This window comes from Salminus brasiliensis, chromosome 9 (genome assembly GCF_030463535.1).
Source record: "Salminus brasiliensis chromosome 9, fSalBra1.hap2, whole genome shotgun sequence".
Lineage (NCBI taxonomy): Eukaryota > Metazoa > Chordata > Actinopteri > Characiformes > Bryconidae > Salminus > Salminus brasiliensis.
This window is the reverse complement of record NC_132886.1, coordinates 4,248,670-4,263,832: the sequence shown is the minus strand read 5'-3', so window position 1 is coordinate 4,263,832 and position 15,163 is coordinate 4,248,670. Positions and strand designations below refer to the sequence as shown.

Here is a 15,163-nt window from a genome sequence, read left to right as displayed (position 1 = left end):
TTGGGTGCTGTACAAAACATGTATTTACAAATTATCCTCGGTTCTAAAGTTGAACAGGTGTGATGATCAGTGGAGCTGAGTTTCTACCTCCATAACTGAGATAAGGGCTGAATAATGGATAGAGTTTCTCAGTGAAAGACTGACCAGTGAAAGAGTAGATATGAGACCTTGTCCCAACATCATAGAAGGAGACCAGACCCTCTTCATAATCCACAAACACCCCCACCTTCTGGGGAGCCTGCTTCAAGGAGAGACGGACTAAGGAAGAGTCCACAGTAGCGTATTCAGTCCCATTTCTCAAAAACACCATCCAGTAACCGTCCTTAGGGCTGGCGGTAATCATCCCTTTCCTGTGACTGGACTGTCTAATCACTCCTAAATCCCAGTCAGTCTTCCCTCTGACCTGCACCTCATAGTAACATCTTCCGGAGGAGAACCCCTCCTGTCCCAGCACACAGGGACAACGATCAAACCTCTCTGGGTTGTCAGAGACGTTCCGTTCTCTGTCTCCACAGGTGACCTGTTTACCGTCGTTTGACAGGACCAGGTAGGGATTTGCTGTATCAGCAGCCAAAGTCACGTCCACTGGAGAGAAACACAGTTTATAGCAAAAGTATCCTGAAATGACATATATTTAGTCATGTGATCAGTAAAACACACACCTGTATGTTGCTGAATCCTCTTCAGTTCTGTTTGGAGAAGAATATTGCAGTCAGAATGTCTTTTTAAAGGTCTGATTAGTATGAACAGCATTGTATGATGTTTCAGGTGCCACTAGCCATGCCTCTAGACCTTTGATAGGTCTAGGTCACCAGCATATAGTGAAAAACATTGATCTACATCTACAGTGGCTCCTATCAATAGGTGGATATATTAGGTCAGCAAGTGACAAGAGTCATATTGTGATGTCTAGATGACTAGATCAAAACATACCTATTCAGACAGGTATTGTGGGGTGTTTCTGACATGCAGAAAATGCAGTACATACCAAAAGAGCTCAGAGGAAGGACAACCAGTGAACCGGTGATGGTCATGGGCACATAAGGAGCATTGACGCTCAACTTACAGGACTTATAGGATCTGCTGCTAATGTATTGTTGACTTCTTCAGATGTCTTGTGATGTTTATGCTTAAAATGATTAGATATGTTGTGGTGGCGCATAATAAATCTAATCAATACTAATGTACTAATGTTATGGTTAACTTATAACTTCAATAACAAAATAGATATATTTTTGTGTAAAACATCATTACTATTTGCAAATGTTATATTTTGCTTTTTTTGTATCAGATAAAGGTCTTTTAGTTCTTGTTTGGAGGATGTCCACCCATTCCTCCTGTAGAAGACTTCTAGTTCTAAAGTACTGCTTTGTCTAGCTGCATTGCTCTTTTGAGGCTTGTTGAATTTCGATGATGTTTAGGTTGGGGTACTGTGAGGGCCATAGCAAAACCTGGATTTTGAGGTGTGTTTAGGATCCCTGTCCTGCTGTCGAAGCTGTCCTCTTTTTAGAATGATCTTGTATACAGATGGTGTGATGTTTGCTTCCAGAATTTGCTGGTGGTCTGCAAATTGAAATGCTCCCTGTGCACCTAACAGCCCACCCACTGCTAATTAAACTAATCAAACTCGAAATTGCAAAACCCTAATCTACACAAACTGTCCATTCCTTCTTTTTTCAATTCAGTTCGTACTGTCTGCATTGTGTGTGTTCATGTAGTGTGCCCTTTAAAACACACTACCACATGTGTTGCCATGTGACACATCCAGTATCCTTTTTTTTTTTTTACAAAATCTATGTTAATTAATTAATTAAACCCTTCATTGATTAATTAATGTCTACTTTTCAAAATCATTTAATGACGTCAAGGTAAAATATTCAATTTATAAAAATGTTAAAATGTTAATAATGTTAAAAACATTATTTTTATTATGTAAAGTCATATCTATAGCCAGCACTTTGGAGAGTTGTTATTTTCATTAAAAAATGTTTTGCTTATTATAGCTGAACAGTTCAAATTAAACAAAATTTTAATGAAAATAAAAAGGATTTTGTAGTGAGGACATTAACAAGTCATTTTTAAACACATATTGGAGTCCTAAGAGCATTTCGCTTGAAAAGTTCTCTTGGTCTTTCAGACCTCCACCGTTCCCATGATCAGCTTCTCCTGCTTTGTGAGCATCAGTTATTTTTGTGGTCAAGGTGGCTACTTAGGATACTAGGTGGATATTTACTTACTTGGTTGCTGATTGTTTGGACACATATTAGGGGTATTTTAAGGGTACCTGGACTTTTATAAAGATGAATGTAAAGTTCTTGAGTTCTAGACCCAAAGTCATTTGCACTCAGAGTTTGGTCCATAAGTCAGAGGGGTTCTGAGCTTCACTTAAAAAAAAGCATTGTAATAACTGGATCTAGTTCTAACCCAGTTTCGTTTTTTACAATGACAAGAAAAGGCACACTGTGGTCTGTAGACGAGACAGAGAGTGATCATATCGGCTCTGAGCGTCAAACAGTATCTCGTGACAACCTATATAGATACAAATCTTCATTAGAAGAACGACTTATCGCCTGCAAGTGTTCCTGCATAACAACATTCCACACATTCAGGAAACGCTGTTCTTGATGGGGTCAGTGCTGGTCCCAAAAAACAATACAAATAAAACATAAGTGAAAGGAAATCATAACATTAATAAAAACATAAACATAACTCCTGTCAATGGGTGGATATATTAGACAGCAAGTGAAGAGTGGGTTCTTGAAGGTGATGTGTAAAATGCAGTCAAGAATCAAACTGTAACGTTCTAGACGGCTGGGTCAGAACATCTACAAAACAGTGCAGTGGTCAGTACCTACCAAAAGTGGTTCAAGAAAGGAACCACCTGTTAAATGGCAGCAGGTTCTTGGGTATCCAAGGCTCACAGATTCTCATGGAGGTCCCACCTCACAATTTATAGGCTTAACATGTGAACATCTTGGTGATAGATACCACAGGACACCTTCAGAGGTCTTGTGGAGGTCTTGTACATATCTGGAATGGTAAGATCTGTCATGGCAGCACAAGGGACCCTTACCCTAACCAGAATTTTACCAGCAATGTTCACCAGTACATACTTACCAATTACAACAGCCTTCTCCATCTCCTCATTAAGAGCTTCCTGAAGCCGAGACAGTGATTTCCTCAGACTCTCCACACTCAGATGAGGGCCAACACTGACGTCAGTCCAGTTCTTGGTGTGTGGGGGTCTGCAGAGGGACGGGTAAATCTACAGTACAGCAGGAGAGAGGAGAGACCCCTCAGCATGGTCAGTGCTGTCCTGTGCTGGACTGCATTACTACTGAGAAACAGAGGGACTCTGACCTGTAGGAGGTGGAGGTGGTCCTCAGTGTGGGAGAGCTGCTCCAGCTCAGTGTCTCTCCTCTTTAGCTCAGTGATTTCCTGCTCCAGCTCTTTAATGAACTCTTCAGCCTGCCTCTCTGCTGCTTTCTGCTTCTCCTCCATCACCTCCAGCAGCTCAGCCTGGCTTCTCTCAATGCAGCGCAGCAGAGCTCTAAAGACCTCCATACTGTCTGCTTTCTCCTTCTCTGTGCTTTTCTAATGGAGGATGATGAACATTCATTTACTTAATATTGACTGCAGGGTACAGATTCAGACCTTGTGGAGACTCGGTTAGAACTCACTTTTTTGAGGTCTACAGAAAGTTGGATTTCCTTAATCTTCTGACGTCTGTCCTGGATCAACTGCTGAACTTTTGCCTGTTTCTTCCCCAGCTGAGTCTGGAACCAGAACACACATTATATCAAACCACCATTACAGAGAGTGTGTGAGTGTGAAGAACCTGGTGAAAACCAACATGGCCCATTATGGAACCCAAATTGGTGATCTATGATGACATTAATTATTTATCAGCAAATCTACTAAAAAATGCTGCTTGCATAAGTATTCAGCCCCCGAGTACCAGCTTTGTTCACTGTTTGAGAAGGATTGTTACCCATTCGTCCTGCAGATCTGCTACAGGTGGTTCAAGTTAGTTGTAGACCACAAGTTTCAAACAGTGCCACATGTTCTGGACATGACAGTGATCAGAACTTTGACTTAACTGTAGAACATCACCCTTTTGTTTTTCAGACACTATTGTTTGGTCTTATATTTGGGCTCATTGTCCTGTAGAAAGGACTAAGGTTAGCTAACTACTACCCTTCATTTATTTATTATTCTTTGTCTGTATTGTGTTGTATTGTCTGTCTGCACTTGTACTGTGCTGCACTTGTGTTTTGTATGCACTGTGTCTATGTTGCACCATGGTCCTGGAGGAACGTTGGTTCGTTTCACTGTGTACTCTGTATGTAGTTGAAATGACAATAAAAACCCACTTGACTTGACTTGACTTAAAGCACCTTTTATCCATCCTTCAGTTTTAACAGAAATTATGTCCTGTCTCTGCTGAGGAAAACCATCCCCACAACGTGATGCTGCCACTCCCATACTTTAACTCTTTATTGAACTGACTTTAGTCTCTCTCTTGTTCTGAAGCAAAGTTTTGAGTGACGGTCCTATCCAGGCATTGCCTATACGGTACAGTAAGACTTCCAGTTCTGCACACCTGATCCAGCAATGCTTACTGGAAGATGCAAACACTTGAATATTATACTGTAGCAGGGGTGTCGTGATTAATCGACTTAGTAAACTAATATCGACAACAAAATGAGCCCTAACTAGTAACAGTGTGGTATAAATGTGAACTATGGGTTTAAAGGCAAAGTTCAAACATAACAATGTGGAATACTGATCACAAACAGGACAAATCTTCAAGCAAGTCGACCCAGAGACATTATTAATGAGGAGGCCAGCCACTGGTTGAAATATAATTGGGCGTCTGTTTAAAGATAAAGTCCCGCCCTTTACCAAAAGGAGCCAATCAGCTTGCTGGTTACAAATAAGTCCTGTCCTTCTACAACAGTCTAATGAGCTTGCTGGTTACACAAGACTCTGTAAAATTGTGTCTCAACCAGACCCTGTCAAAATAAAAGTCACTTATAGAAGCGTAGCAGCAACAAATAATACTTTCAAACAGAGGCTAAAATTCACACAAAATTCTCATATTTATCTCCCTTTTGTCTTTTTTGTTGATCTGAAAAAATATGAGAAACTGATTTAGATTTAGTTGTGTTATATTTTATTGCTGCTACTTTAAACATCATTGGTTTTTAAATTCTCACTTATTTTTTAAATAAAACTATATTTATGAATATAGTATATTTTATGATTATGAAATATATACATTAAATAACATATTTTATATTAGTAGGAAAGTTCATTAAGATGGAAAATGGATGAATTAATACGTTTTCATTGTTAGTTAGCAAAAAAACTTAAAAGAACCTCAAACTTAATTTCAAAATGAATAGTTATACAAGTTATTGGGTGGTTGAGCAATTCATAATCTGAATATTGATTACTTTCTTCAATAATCGATAGATTGTTCTACTTTCAAAATAGTTGTTTTTTTTCTTGTTCATGTATGTGATTTAAACTCTAATATCCTTGATGCTCTTCGGTCTGAAGTCACAGTCTGATTAGTAGTGCTTGAAAAGGAGAACTTTTCCAGATCCAAAAAGGAGGCTAATTGCAGAGATATCTGTGTTTGCTTCTCACTTCCACTGCACAGTGGTTGAAAGTTTATACCAACAGCTTTTTTTCAGTCATTAATGATATTTTCTTTCATAAAATAAATATGTTTTATATTAAATTCATTTTATGGTGATTCTTGTAAGCTTCAAAAAACTTTTGCAAAGCTTTGTACATGTGGTATACTTAATAAGGTGCAATTTAAAAGCCTCACCTTCTTTACTGCAATCTCCTCTTCTATCAGCACTGTTTTGTGAGTCATGTGGTATGTCTCACAGCAGGACTTACACACACACACCTGGTCATCTCTACAGAACACCTCCAGGGGTCTGTCATGTTTATGGCAGATGTAGTCCTCCAGGTTCTCCACAGGATCCATCAGCTTGTGTTTCTTGAGTTTAGCTGCAGTTTGATGAGGCATCAGATGAGTGTTACAGTAAGAGACCCCACAGTCCAGACAGGACTTCACAGCCTCCATCTTCTCCTCACTGCAGGAGTCACACAGCACCTTCCTAGGCTTGGAGGGACGTTTCTCTGGAGCTCTGCTGGTTTTCGCCTGAACATTAACTTCTGAGTTTTTAAACTGAGCAGCCAGTCCAGAGACGAACGTGTTCACACGGAGCTCAGGTTTTGTGGAGAATGCTGTCCTACAGACTGGACACTGGCAGTGTAAGCTGCTGTCCCAGCACTCTCTGAGACACACCATGCAGAAGTTGTGTCCACATGGAGTAGAGACTGGATCAGTGAACACATCCAGACAGATCGAGCACAGGAGCTGATCTTCAGACAGGAGACTGCTGGAGGAAGCCATGGCTGACTGAGAAGATCGCTACAGCATGAAAAAATAAATTGTGAAATAAAGATGTGTTAAAACCAGTGGAGTTTAGCAGTGATGAACTTGATTAAAGTTTCACGTTTCACCGGCTGTTACGCCTGTTTTTTAAACCTGGTCATTGACGTAAGAGCATTGTCTAGCTAAATCAGATAATGTACAGTTAGCGTAGGACCTAAAATAATGCTAAACCATTTTTATTAAAGTAAATTACTCATTTACATATTGTGGTACAAACAGGCTGACTAACAGGTGTTTGGACTTTACCTGCAGTGGATTTAGTTCCTCTAAGAACGCCTGGGGAAGCTTCAAACTGAAGACTGTGTCCTGCTGAAAGGAACTGAAATATGGTTTGTGCTGCAGATCTTAACTGTCCCTTCACTTCAAGTGACATCATGAGACCACTCCCACCATGAGCTGCCACACAGGTTTTTCATGATTCATGATAAATTGTGCCCATATGTTGGGCAGGATATCTTGGTTAAGTGATATCCTCTCATGGACTCTCTTACTACTGTTACACCGATGACACTCAACACATCTTCTCTTTCACACCGTCTGACACACAGGTTTCTGACGTCTCTTCACTGATGTCTCTTCTTGGATGGCGGCTCACCACCTCAAACTCAACCCCAGCAAGACGGAGCTGCTGTACATCCCGGACAGAACTGCTGGACCTAAAAAACAATCTTGCCATCACCTTTGGGAACTCACTGGTCACTCCTTCTACAAAAGCTGGAAGCCTTGGTGTAGTCATGGATGATCAGTTATCGTTCTCAAGTCATGTTGCAAACGTAACTCGTTTCTGCAGATTTCTTCTGTACAACATCCAGAGAATTCCACCCTTCCTCTCTAGAGAGTCGCCCAGGTGCTCGTTCAGTCTCTCCTCACTTCAAGACTTGACCACTGCAGCTCTCTTCTGGCTGGTCTCCCTCTGCACACCATCAGACCCCTGCAACTTATGAAGTTCTCATCTTCAATGTTTCTAAGTTCAGCCATGTCACTCCACTGCTGCATTCTCTTCACTGGCTTCCTGTAGCTGCTGCCCAGGTCATCAGATTCAAACCCCTGACTCTGGCCTACAAAGCCAAGACTGGACCAGCCAGCCCCTCCGTACTTGATGGCAATGATCAAAAGCCTGATCTGCACCAAGAGCCTTTCCAGCTTCAAGTACGGCTCGGCTCGACCCGCCATCCCTCAAAATCCATGGAAGACGAGCGTCCAGACTTTTTTCTGTCCTGCACCGAAGTGGTGGAACGAACTTCCCATGGGTGTCCGAACAGCAGAGTCCAACGCTTGCCAGTCTTCAAACCCAGACTGAAGACCCTCCTCTTCTGAGAGGACTTGGGTGAATAGCAGAGTGGTCTCCTTACTGACTTGTGTTTAGTAGAGTCTAAGATTAGAGGATCTTTGAATTATTAGTCTATTCTAACTAGCTGAGGTTTTTCTTGGGTAAATAACAAAGCACTTTTGTAAGTGGAGAAGAGCGTCTGCTAAATGCCTTAAATGTAAATGTATTGTAAATGTAGACTTACACTAAATAAATGGATGTAATAATACAGACAGTGGCAGGCGAGCCTGCAAAAGAGTTGTGATGCATGACCATGTCTGAAAAAAACTCTATCCCTGATTGATATTAACATTAAGTTATTAGGCTAAACTCAATCATTTCAGCTTCAGAGGAAGCTTGATATATTACCGGTAACTAGAGAAAAGGCTGTCAGACACGCCTAAATGTAAGATGAATTGAGTAAATTGACAATTTACCCTTATTGGATACAATGTCTTCAGCCAAACACACAAAACATGCTGAAACAAACACTCTTCATTTTGAAATACCGTGGGCAGCTGTGGAAAGGAGGATAGGGTTTTTTTAATCAGGGCCTGAAACACAGAAGGGGTGCTCTGTAACCCAAACAGCATTACCAGGTACTCGTAGTGTCCCCTAGTTTTTCATTTACCTTCCTCTCTAATTCTTCCCTATATGCACTTCTTAAATCCAACATAGTGAATATGGTGGCACCCCTGAGTTGTTCCAAAGCTATGGGCACTAGAGGTGCCCCTCTAGTACCTATAGTACAACTAGTTAAACATGGTCTCAAACCCCTGTCCCCTTTCTTCTCAACTCAGTTGGGGATGGTCAAACAACTTTAAACTCAATAACAAAGTTATTACATGTATCTGATTCAACTATAGACCAAACAGCAGCAGCCCATTCCAACCAATCAGATAATGCCCAGTTTGACCGGCCTGACCTGATGGGCTTCCCTGCCACCCACATCGGTTCAGCTGCACACCCACCAGACAAAGTGTTTCTGTTCTTGCCAACAGACAGATATCATTGCATTATACCAGAGAGCTCTAAGAAAGCATTTTTAAAAAGCAACAGACTGTTTCAGGCATCTGAGCAATTTATGTTGCCAGCCTGTTTCTTTACTAATGATGGACAGCTGAACCTTGTAATGGAAGGAGAACCAAGGAGCTCTCGCCAGGTGCTGGGCACAGAGAGGACAGTAGTCTCCCGACTATGGAGCAAGAGCCTTCCATAGAGACTGAGGTTAAGGTAAGAGAAGGTGTGTTTTGGGTGTTATTGGTGCACAGATGTGCAGAGATCACAATATAATGATGTCGGCTAATGAGCACTAAAACAATGTCTTTGTATTTGAGGGCAAGTTCAATATACAATTCCAAGTGGTCAATATCTATTCCATTGTACAAATCACTGAACTTGCAGCACTCCTGAAAAATGGACAATGAGCCTGGGGATATAATACTGAATGGCATTGGTGACATCTTGGGATAATTAATGTGAAATTAAAATAATAGGTAGATTTAAGAAAAAAGTAATTTTGCTGGCAGCAGTTTGTTTACCCATTATAGAAAAATCCATGTTTTTTCCCCAATTGTCCTTTCAAGGGTTCCGCAGTTTTGTCTTATTGTCTCAATTTTTGCATATCTTCTTAAATTTGCTTTTGAATCAAAGATAGATGATGCACATGTTTCATTTTAAAATGTTCAAAACAATCTCAGCTCTCTCTATGATGAGAATCCATATGACCCAGAGAAGTGAGTTAGGAGAGAAAAGAGATACTATGATAGCTTGTTTAAAAAGTGATGTTTATATATAAAAAAAAATAGGGCTCAATATCCTAACATTTTTATAAATATAAAGCAAATATGTAGTATGAGTCACTGACCTAATCTTTAAAGGGCTCATTTCAGGGATGGAGTTCATTTTCTCAGTTTATGAATGTGAATGAGAAAGCCTAGAGTAACCAAATACAGAGAAATGTAAGTGTATCCTATGTAAGTGTATATTTCGTTAATCAGGGCCTGAAACACAAAAGGGGTGCTCTGTAACCCAAACAGCATTACCAGGTACTCGTAGTGTCCTGAGAAACACTGTTTTTCATTTACCTTCCTCACTAATTCTTCCCCATATGCACTTCTTAAATCCAACTTAGTGAATATAGTGACACCCCTGAGTTGTTCCAAAGCTATGGACACTACCTATAGTACAACTGTCTTTGGTTAGTTAAAACATGGTCTCAAACCCCTCAAAGTGATGTTTGTAAAAAAAAATGGGCCCAATATCTTTCAATGTTTTGCAGATATAAAACAAATATTTAGTATGAGTAACTGACCTAGTGTTTAAATGGCTCCTTTCAGGGATGGAGTTCATTTTTTCAGTATATGAATGTGAATGAGAAAGCCTAGAGTAACCAAATACATAGAAATGTAAGTGTAACCCAATACAAATACTATAATAAACATCTGAAGAGTCATGCAGTGAAATAAATACTACTATGTGAAGGAACAACAGTTAGGAATTACAATACCAGTAATTGTGTAAAACTAAATAACTGATTTCTGAAGGCTTGTCTGCATTGTTGGATGCCTACTAGAGCTCCACCATAGACACACATAATTTCAAACACATTCAGACCATACAGTTCACATGTCATGTCTGCTCCAATGTTCAGAACCATGTTTCAAGCAGGTTCAAAGCTGGCAGGTTAAGTCTTGTTTGTCTGGCTATAGTGGGTGGAATGATGAGATGATAAAATGATGAAGTTGCTGTTCAGTCTCCATGTGTTGAGACTTTCTCTCTTACTGTAGGAGTGAAGGCAGGAGCTTCTTCATTCCTGTCTCTCTCAAAGCCAGACAGGTTTGACTGGTCCACATTTCTGACAGTCCAACAGAACAACTGGTATGAACACAGAGGCGGAGACAGCTGCAGAAATGCTGGTTAGTTGTACTAGATACATCATTCAATTCACTTCAAGTAATTCAGTAATCCTGTGGTCGGGACAATAGACCAGACTACAGAAGTGTGTTTGTTTATTGAAGCTGCATCTGAAATGTGCAAAAATAATACAAATGTTTTTTTATTTTAAAGGCAAGGAAGTTTGATAGTAAAGTACAGTAGTAGTAAAGTTTGGAAGTACTGATACTGGAAAAAGGCATTTATTTGCTCGTATAGTACATGTGCTCTACAGACAATAATAAGGAAAGATACAAGAACTTTGCTTTTAAATCAAAGATAGATGATGCCCATGTTTCCTTTTAAAATGTTCAAAACAATCTCAGCTCTCTCTATGATGAGAATCCATGTGACTTAGAGAAGTGGGTTAGGAGAGAAAAGAGATAATCTGATAGCTTGTTTAAAAGTAATGTTTGTAAAAAAAAAAGAATAGGGCTCAATATTTTTAGATTTTTTACAAATATAAAACAAATATTTAATATGAGTCACTGACCTAGTATTTAAAGGGCTCATTTAAACATAACATTAAAGAGCTCATTTTTAAAATAAAAAAAAAGATACAAGAACGTAAACAAAATATACATGTAATAATAAACGTAAATAAAATAAGAAACAATACATCATCACTTATTTGAGGAACTGCCAGCAGGTTTGAGGATTCAGACCTGAGAAAAAGTGTGAATGCAAAAACTGGACTTGTAAACATTTATAAACCAAAAGTAAAATTTAAAGTAAATTCTCTCACTGGCTGGAAACCGGTGCAAAGACTGTAAAACTGGACTAACATAGGAATTTTTTTAGCTCTTGGTTAGAATACGTGTGGCACAGGTGTGTCCTCAAGACGTCAATCAGAAGAACCGAAACTAAAGCAAAGCTGCTTCATAAACAGAATCCAGCTCCATTCAGGAGGACAAAGTTTCCAGCTTTAAGTTTTTCTTTGAGGAACTACGTTTGCTGCATCTGAGCAGAAAAGTAGGTAAAGCAAGTCTCTCTAATGGTAAGCAATGTAATCTGTAACCTTATTTGGAAGATCAGCCATGAGGGCATTACACGTCTTGAGAATGTCACCACTGTCTCTCTGTCTTCTCAGTCAGCCATGTCTTCCTCCAGCAGTCTCCTGTCTGAAGATCAGCTCCTGTGCTCGATCTGTCTGGATGTGTTCACTGATCCAGTCTCTACTCCATGTGGACACAACTTCTGCATGGTGTGTCTCAGAGAGTGCTGGGACAGCAGCTCACACTGCCAGTGTCCAGTCTGTGAGACCAAATTTTCCAGTAGGCCTGAGCTCCATGTGAACACACTGATCTCTGGACTGGCTGCTCAGTTCAGTAAGTCAGTTCAGGTGAAGTCCAGCAGAGCTCCAGAGAACACTGAGGTCTTCTGTGACTGCTGTGAAGAGAAACGTGCAGCCCTGAAGACATGTCTGATCTGCATGGCCTCCTACTGCAACATTCACCTGAAACCTCATCAAAAAATTGCTTTATTCAAGAAACACAAGCTGATGGATCCTGTGGAGAACCTGGAGGAATACATCTGCCAGAAACATGAGAGACCCCTGGAGCTGTTCTGTAGAGACGACCAGACGTGTGTGTGTCAGTTCTGCACTGAGGGAGACCACAAGACTCACAGCACTGTTCCTATAGAGGAGGAGATTCATGTGAAGAAGGTCAGAGATGTTCAGACTGAATTATTAACAGTAACTTTACTATTCTATATTTTTCCAAGTGGAAATTATCTAATTGACTGATGGATTATACTGTGCCTCTTTATCACAGACTGTTTTGAGAGAAACACAGGCAGAAGTTCAGCAGATGATCCAGGAGCGACTGGAGAAGATTGAGGAGATCAGGCTCTCTGTAGAGCTCAATAAAGTGAGTCCTTTAACCATCAATCAGTTAAAATAGATAAATACTTTTATATGAATGTTCATCATCCTCCATTAGAAAAGCACAGAGAAGGAGAAAGCAGACAGTGTGGAGGTCTTCAGAGCTCTGCTGCGCTGCATTGAGAGAAGCCAGGCTGAGCTGCTGGAGGTGATGGAGGAGAAGCAGAAAGCAGCAGAGAGGCAGGCTGAAGAGTTCATTAAAGAGCTGGAGCAGGAAATCACTGAGCTAAAGAGGAGAGACACTGAGCTGGAGCAGCTCTCCCACACTGAGGACCACCTCCACCTCCTACAGGTCAGAGTCCCTCTGTTTCTCAGTAGTAATGCAGTCCAGCACAGGACAGCACTGCCCATGCTGAGGGGTCTCTCCTCTCTCCTGCTGTACTGTAGATTTACCCGTCCCTCTGCAGACCCCCACACACCAAGAACTGGACTGACGTCAGTGTTGACCCTCATCTGAGTGTGGAGAGTCTGAGGAGAGCTCTGTCTCAGCTTCAGGAAGATCTCAGTGAGATGGAGAAGGTTCCTGCGATCAGTAAGTGTTTAGGAAGTAATGTCTCACTTTTGAGCTTGTGAGGTTCAGCAGTTTTTTTGTATGAAGACAATGTAGGTTTAGAAATTATTAAGATTTTTATATCAGAAATAAATGTTGGATGTCTGGACAGTGTCTGGACAGTTCTCTAATGTAGAAGTTCTTAGTCCTGGTCCAGGAAGTCCACCTGCTCTGCACACTTGAGTGTTTTCCAGTGCTCAGTGTTTCCTGACAATCCTGTGTGATTTAGTGTTCATATTCCAGTGCTGGTCCATGGTTGATACTGATCAGGTCATTGATAATCTGAAATGGAACTTCTACAGCAAATAGTGAAGATCTTCTCTGTTCTTCTTCCAAACAGAACTGAAGAGGATTCAGCAGTATGCAGGTGTGTGGGACTTTCACTGATCACATGATTAAATCCAGATGTTTTCTCTATTTCTTACAGTTTATTGATTCTAATGGGTTAAACTCTCTCTCTCTCTCTCAGTGGACGTGACTCTGGATCCTGATACAGCAAATCCCTTCCTCATCCTGTCTGATGATGGGAAACAGGTCACATGTGGAGACACACGACAGAACCTCCCTGACAACCCAGAGAGGTTTGATTATGCTCACAGTTTGCTGGGAAAGGAGGGCTTCTCCTCAGGGAGATTTTACTATGAGGTGCAGGTCAGAGGGAAGACAACGTGGGCATTAGGAGTGACCAGAGAGTCCAGCAACAGAAAGGGAACAATTATGCTGAGCCTTGAGAATGGATACTGGACAGTGTTTCTGAGGAATGAGAGTGAATTATTGGCTGTTGATTCTCCTACTGTTCCTCTGTCCTTGAAGCAGGCTCCCCAGAAGGTGGGGGTGTTTGTGGATTATGAGGAGGGTCTGGTCTCCTTCTATGATGTTGAGGACAGATCTCATATCTACTCTTTCACTGGTCAGTCTTTCACTGGGAGACTTTATCCATACTTCAGGACAGGTTTCAATTATGCAGGTTTAAACTCAGCTCCACTGGTCATCACACCTGTTCAACATTATTAATGAGGTTCTCCATCTCCATAAACCTACTATATGTTTGAAGTAAAGAACCATGAAAGAATTAAAGTTACATAGCATTAGGGCTAACATTTAATTTCATATTGCTCCTTTTATTTGCCTGTATTTTTCTGTAAATGTATATGATATTATTTTTCTGTGTATCGTACTTTAGAAATCTACTGCAAATATCAATAAAATGGAATTTATAAGTAAATAATTATTTGGAAAAATGTTTTAGAATCAAATTCTGTTGAAACATTAAATGAGCAATCGAAGTGGTTGTGAATGCGAAAAGTGTTTTTACACGTCTCTGTGTTAATGAATATACCTTGAATTTGTTGGTGTCCATTTATTACAACAGTACACAACTGCAGACTCAAAACTGTCCTGTTACACACATGGACAAAATCGTGGCACTCCTTGATTAATAAAAGAAAAACACACAATGGTCACAGAAATAACTTGAATCTGACAAAAGTAATTATCAATAGAAATTCTATGAAAATGAACAAATGAGTTTTGGGTCATTATCCTGTTGCAAGACCCATGACCTGCGACTGAGACCAAGCTTTCTTACACTGGGCAGCACATTTCTCTCTAGAATCCCTTGATAGTCTTGAGACTTCAATGTACCCTGCACAGATTCAAGACTCCCTGTGCCAGATGCAGCAAAGCAGCCCCAGAACATTACAGAGCCTCCTCCATGTTTCACAGTAGGGACAGTGTTCTTTTCTTAATATGCTTCATTTTTCTATCTGTAAACATAGAGCTGATGTGCCCTGGCAAAAAGTTCCATTTGTGTCTCATCTGTCCATAGGACATTCTCCCAGAAGCTTTGGGGCTTTCAGCATGTAGTTTGGCAAATTCCAGTCTGGCTTTTTTATGATTTGTTTTCAACAATGGTGTCCTCCTTGGTCGTCTCCCATGAAGTCCACTTTGGCTTAAACAACGATGGATGGTGCGATCTGACACTGATGTTCCTTGAGCTTGAAG

The 15,163-nt window shown here is 40.5% G+C and overlaps 2 protein-coding genes across 3 annotated transcripts; one reads left to right on the top strand and one right to left on the bottom strand.

The window, feature by feature from the left end:
- Positions 1-43: 43 nt before the first annotated feature.
- LOC140562832 (E3 ubiquitin-protein ligase TRIM39-like) lies at positions 44-6,439 on the bottom strand. Of its 2 annotated transcripts, XM_072688692.1 has the most exons (7): positions 6,197-6,439; positions 5,843-6,136; positions 3,681-3,776; positions 3,361-3,594; positions 3,140-3,265; positions 663-702; positions 44-585 (listed from the first exon to the last, which is right to left on the bottom strand). In XM_072688692.1, exons 1-7 carry the CDS (start codon positions 6,437-6,439, stop codon positions 44-46), a joined length of 1,575 nt encoding a protein of 524 aa, XP_072544793.1. The 2 variants fall into 2 exon arrangements, with proteins under 2 accessions (XP_072544793.1, XP_072544794.1); XM_072688693.1 differs by lacking the exons at positions 3,681-3,776; positions 5,843-6,136 and having other exon boundaries at positions 663-689; positions 3,118-3,265; positions 3,361-3,582.
- Positions 6,440-11,820: 5,381 nt separating this feature from the next.
- Positions 11,821-14,173, top strand: LOC140561919 (E3 ubiquitin-protein ligase TRIM21-like). The gene is made up of 6 exons (XM_072687189.1): positions 11,821-12,390; positions 12,500-12,595; positions 12,668-12,901; positions 12,997-13,141; positions 13,500-13,526; positions 13,629-14,173. Exons 1-6 carry the CDS (start codon positions 11,821-11,823, stop codon positions 14,171-14,173), a joined length of 1,617 nt encoding a protein of 538 aa, XP_072543290.1.
- Positions 14,174-15,163: the final 990 nt, after the last annotated feature.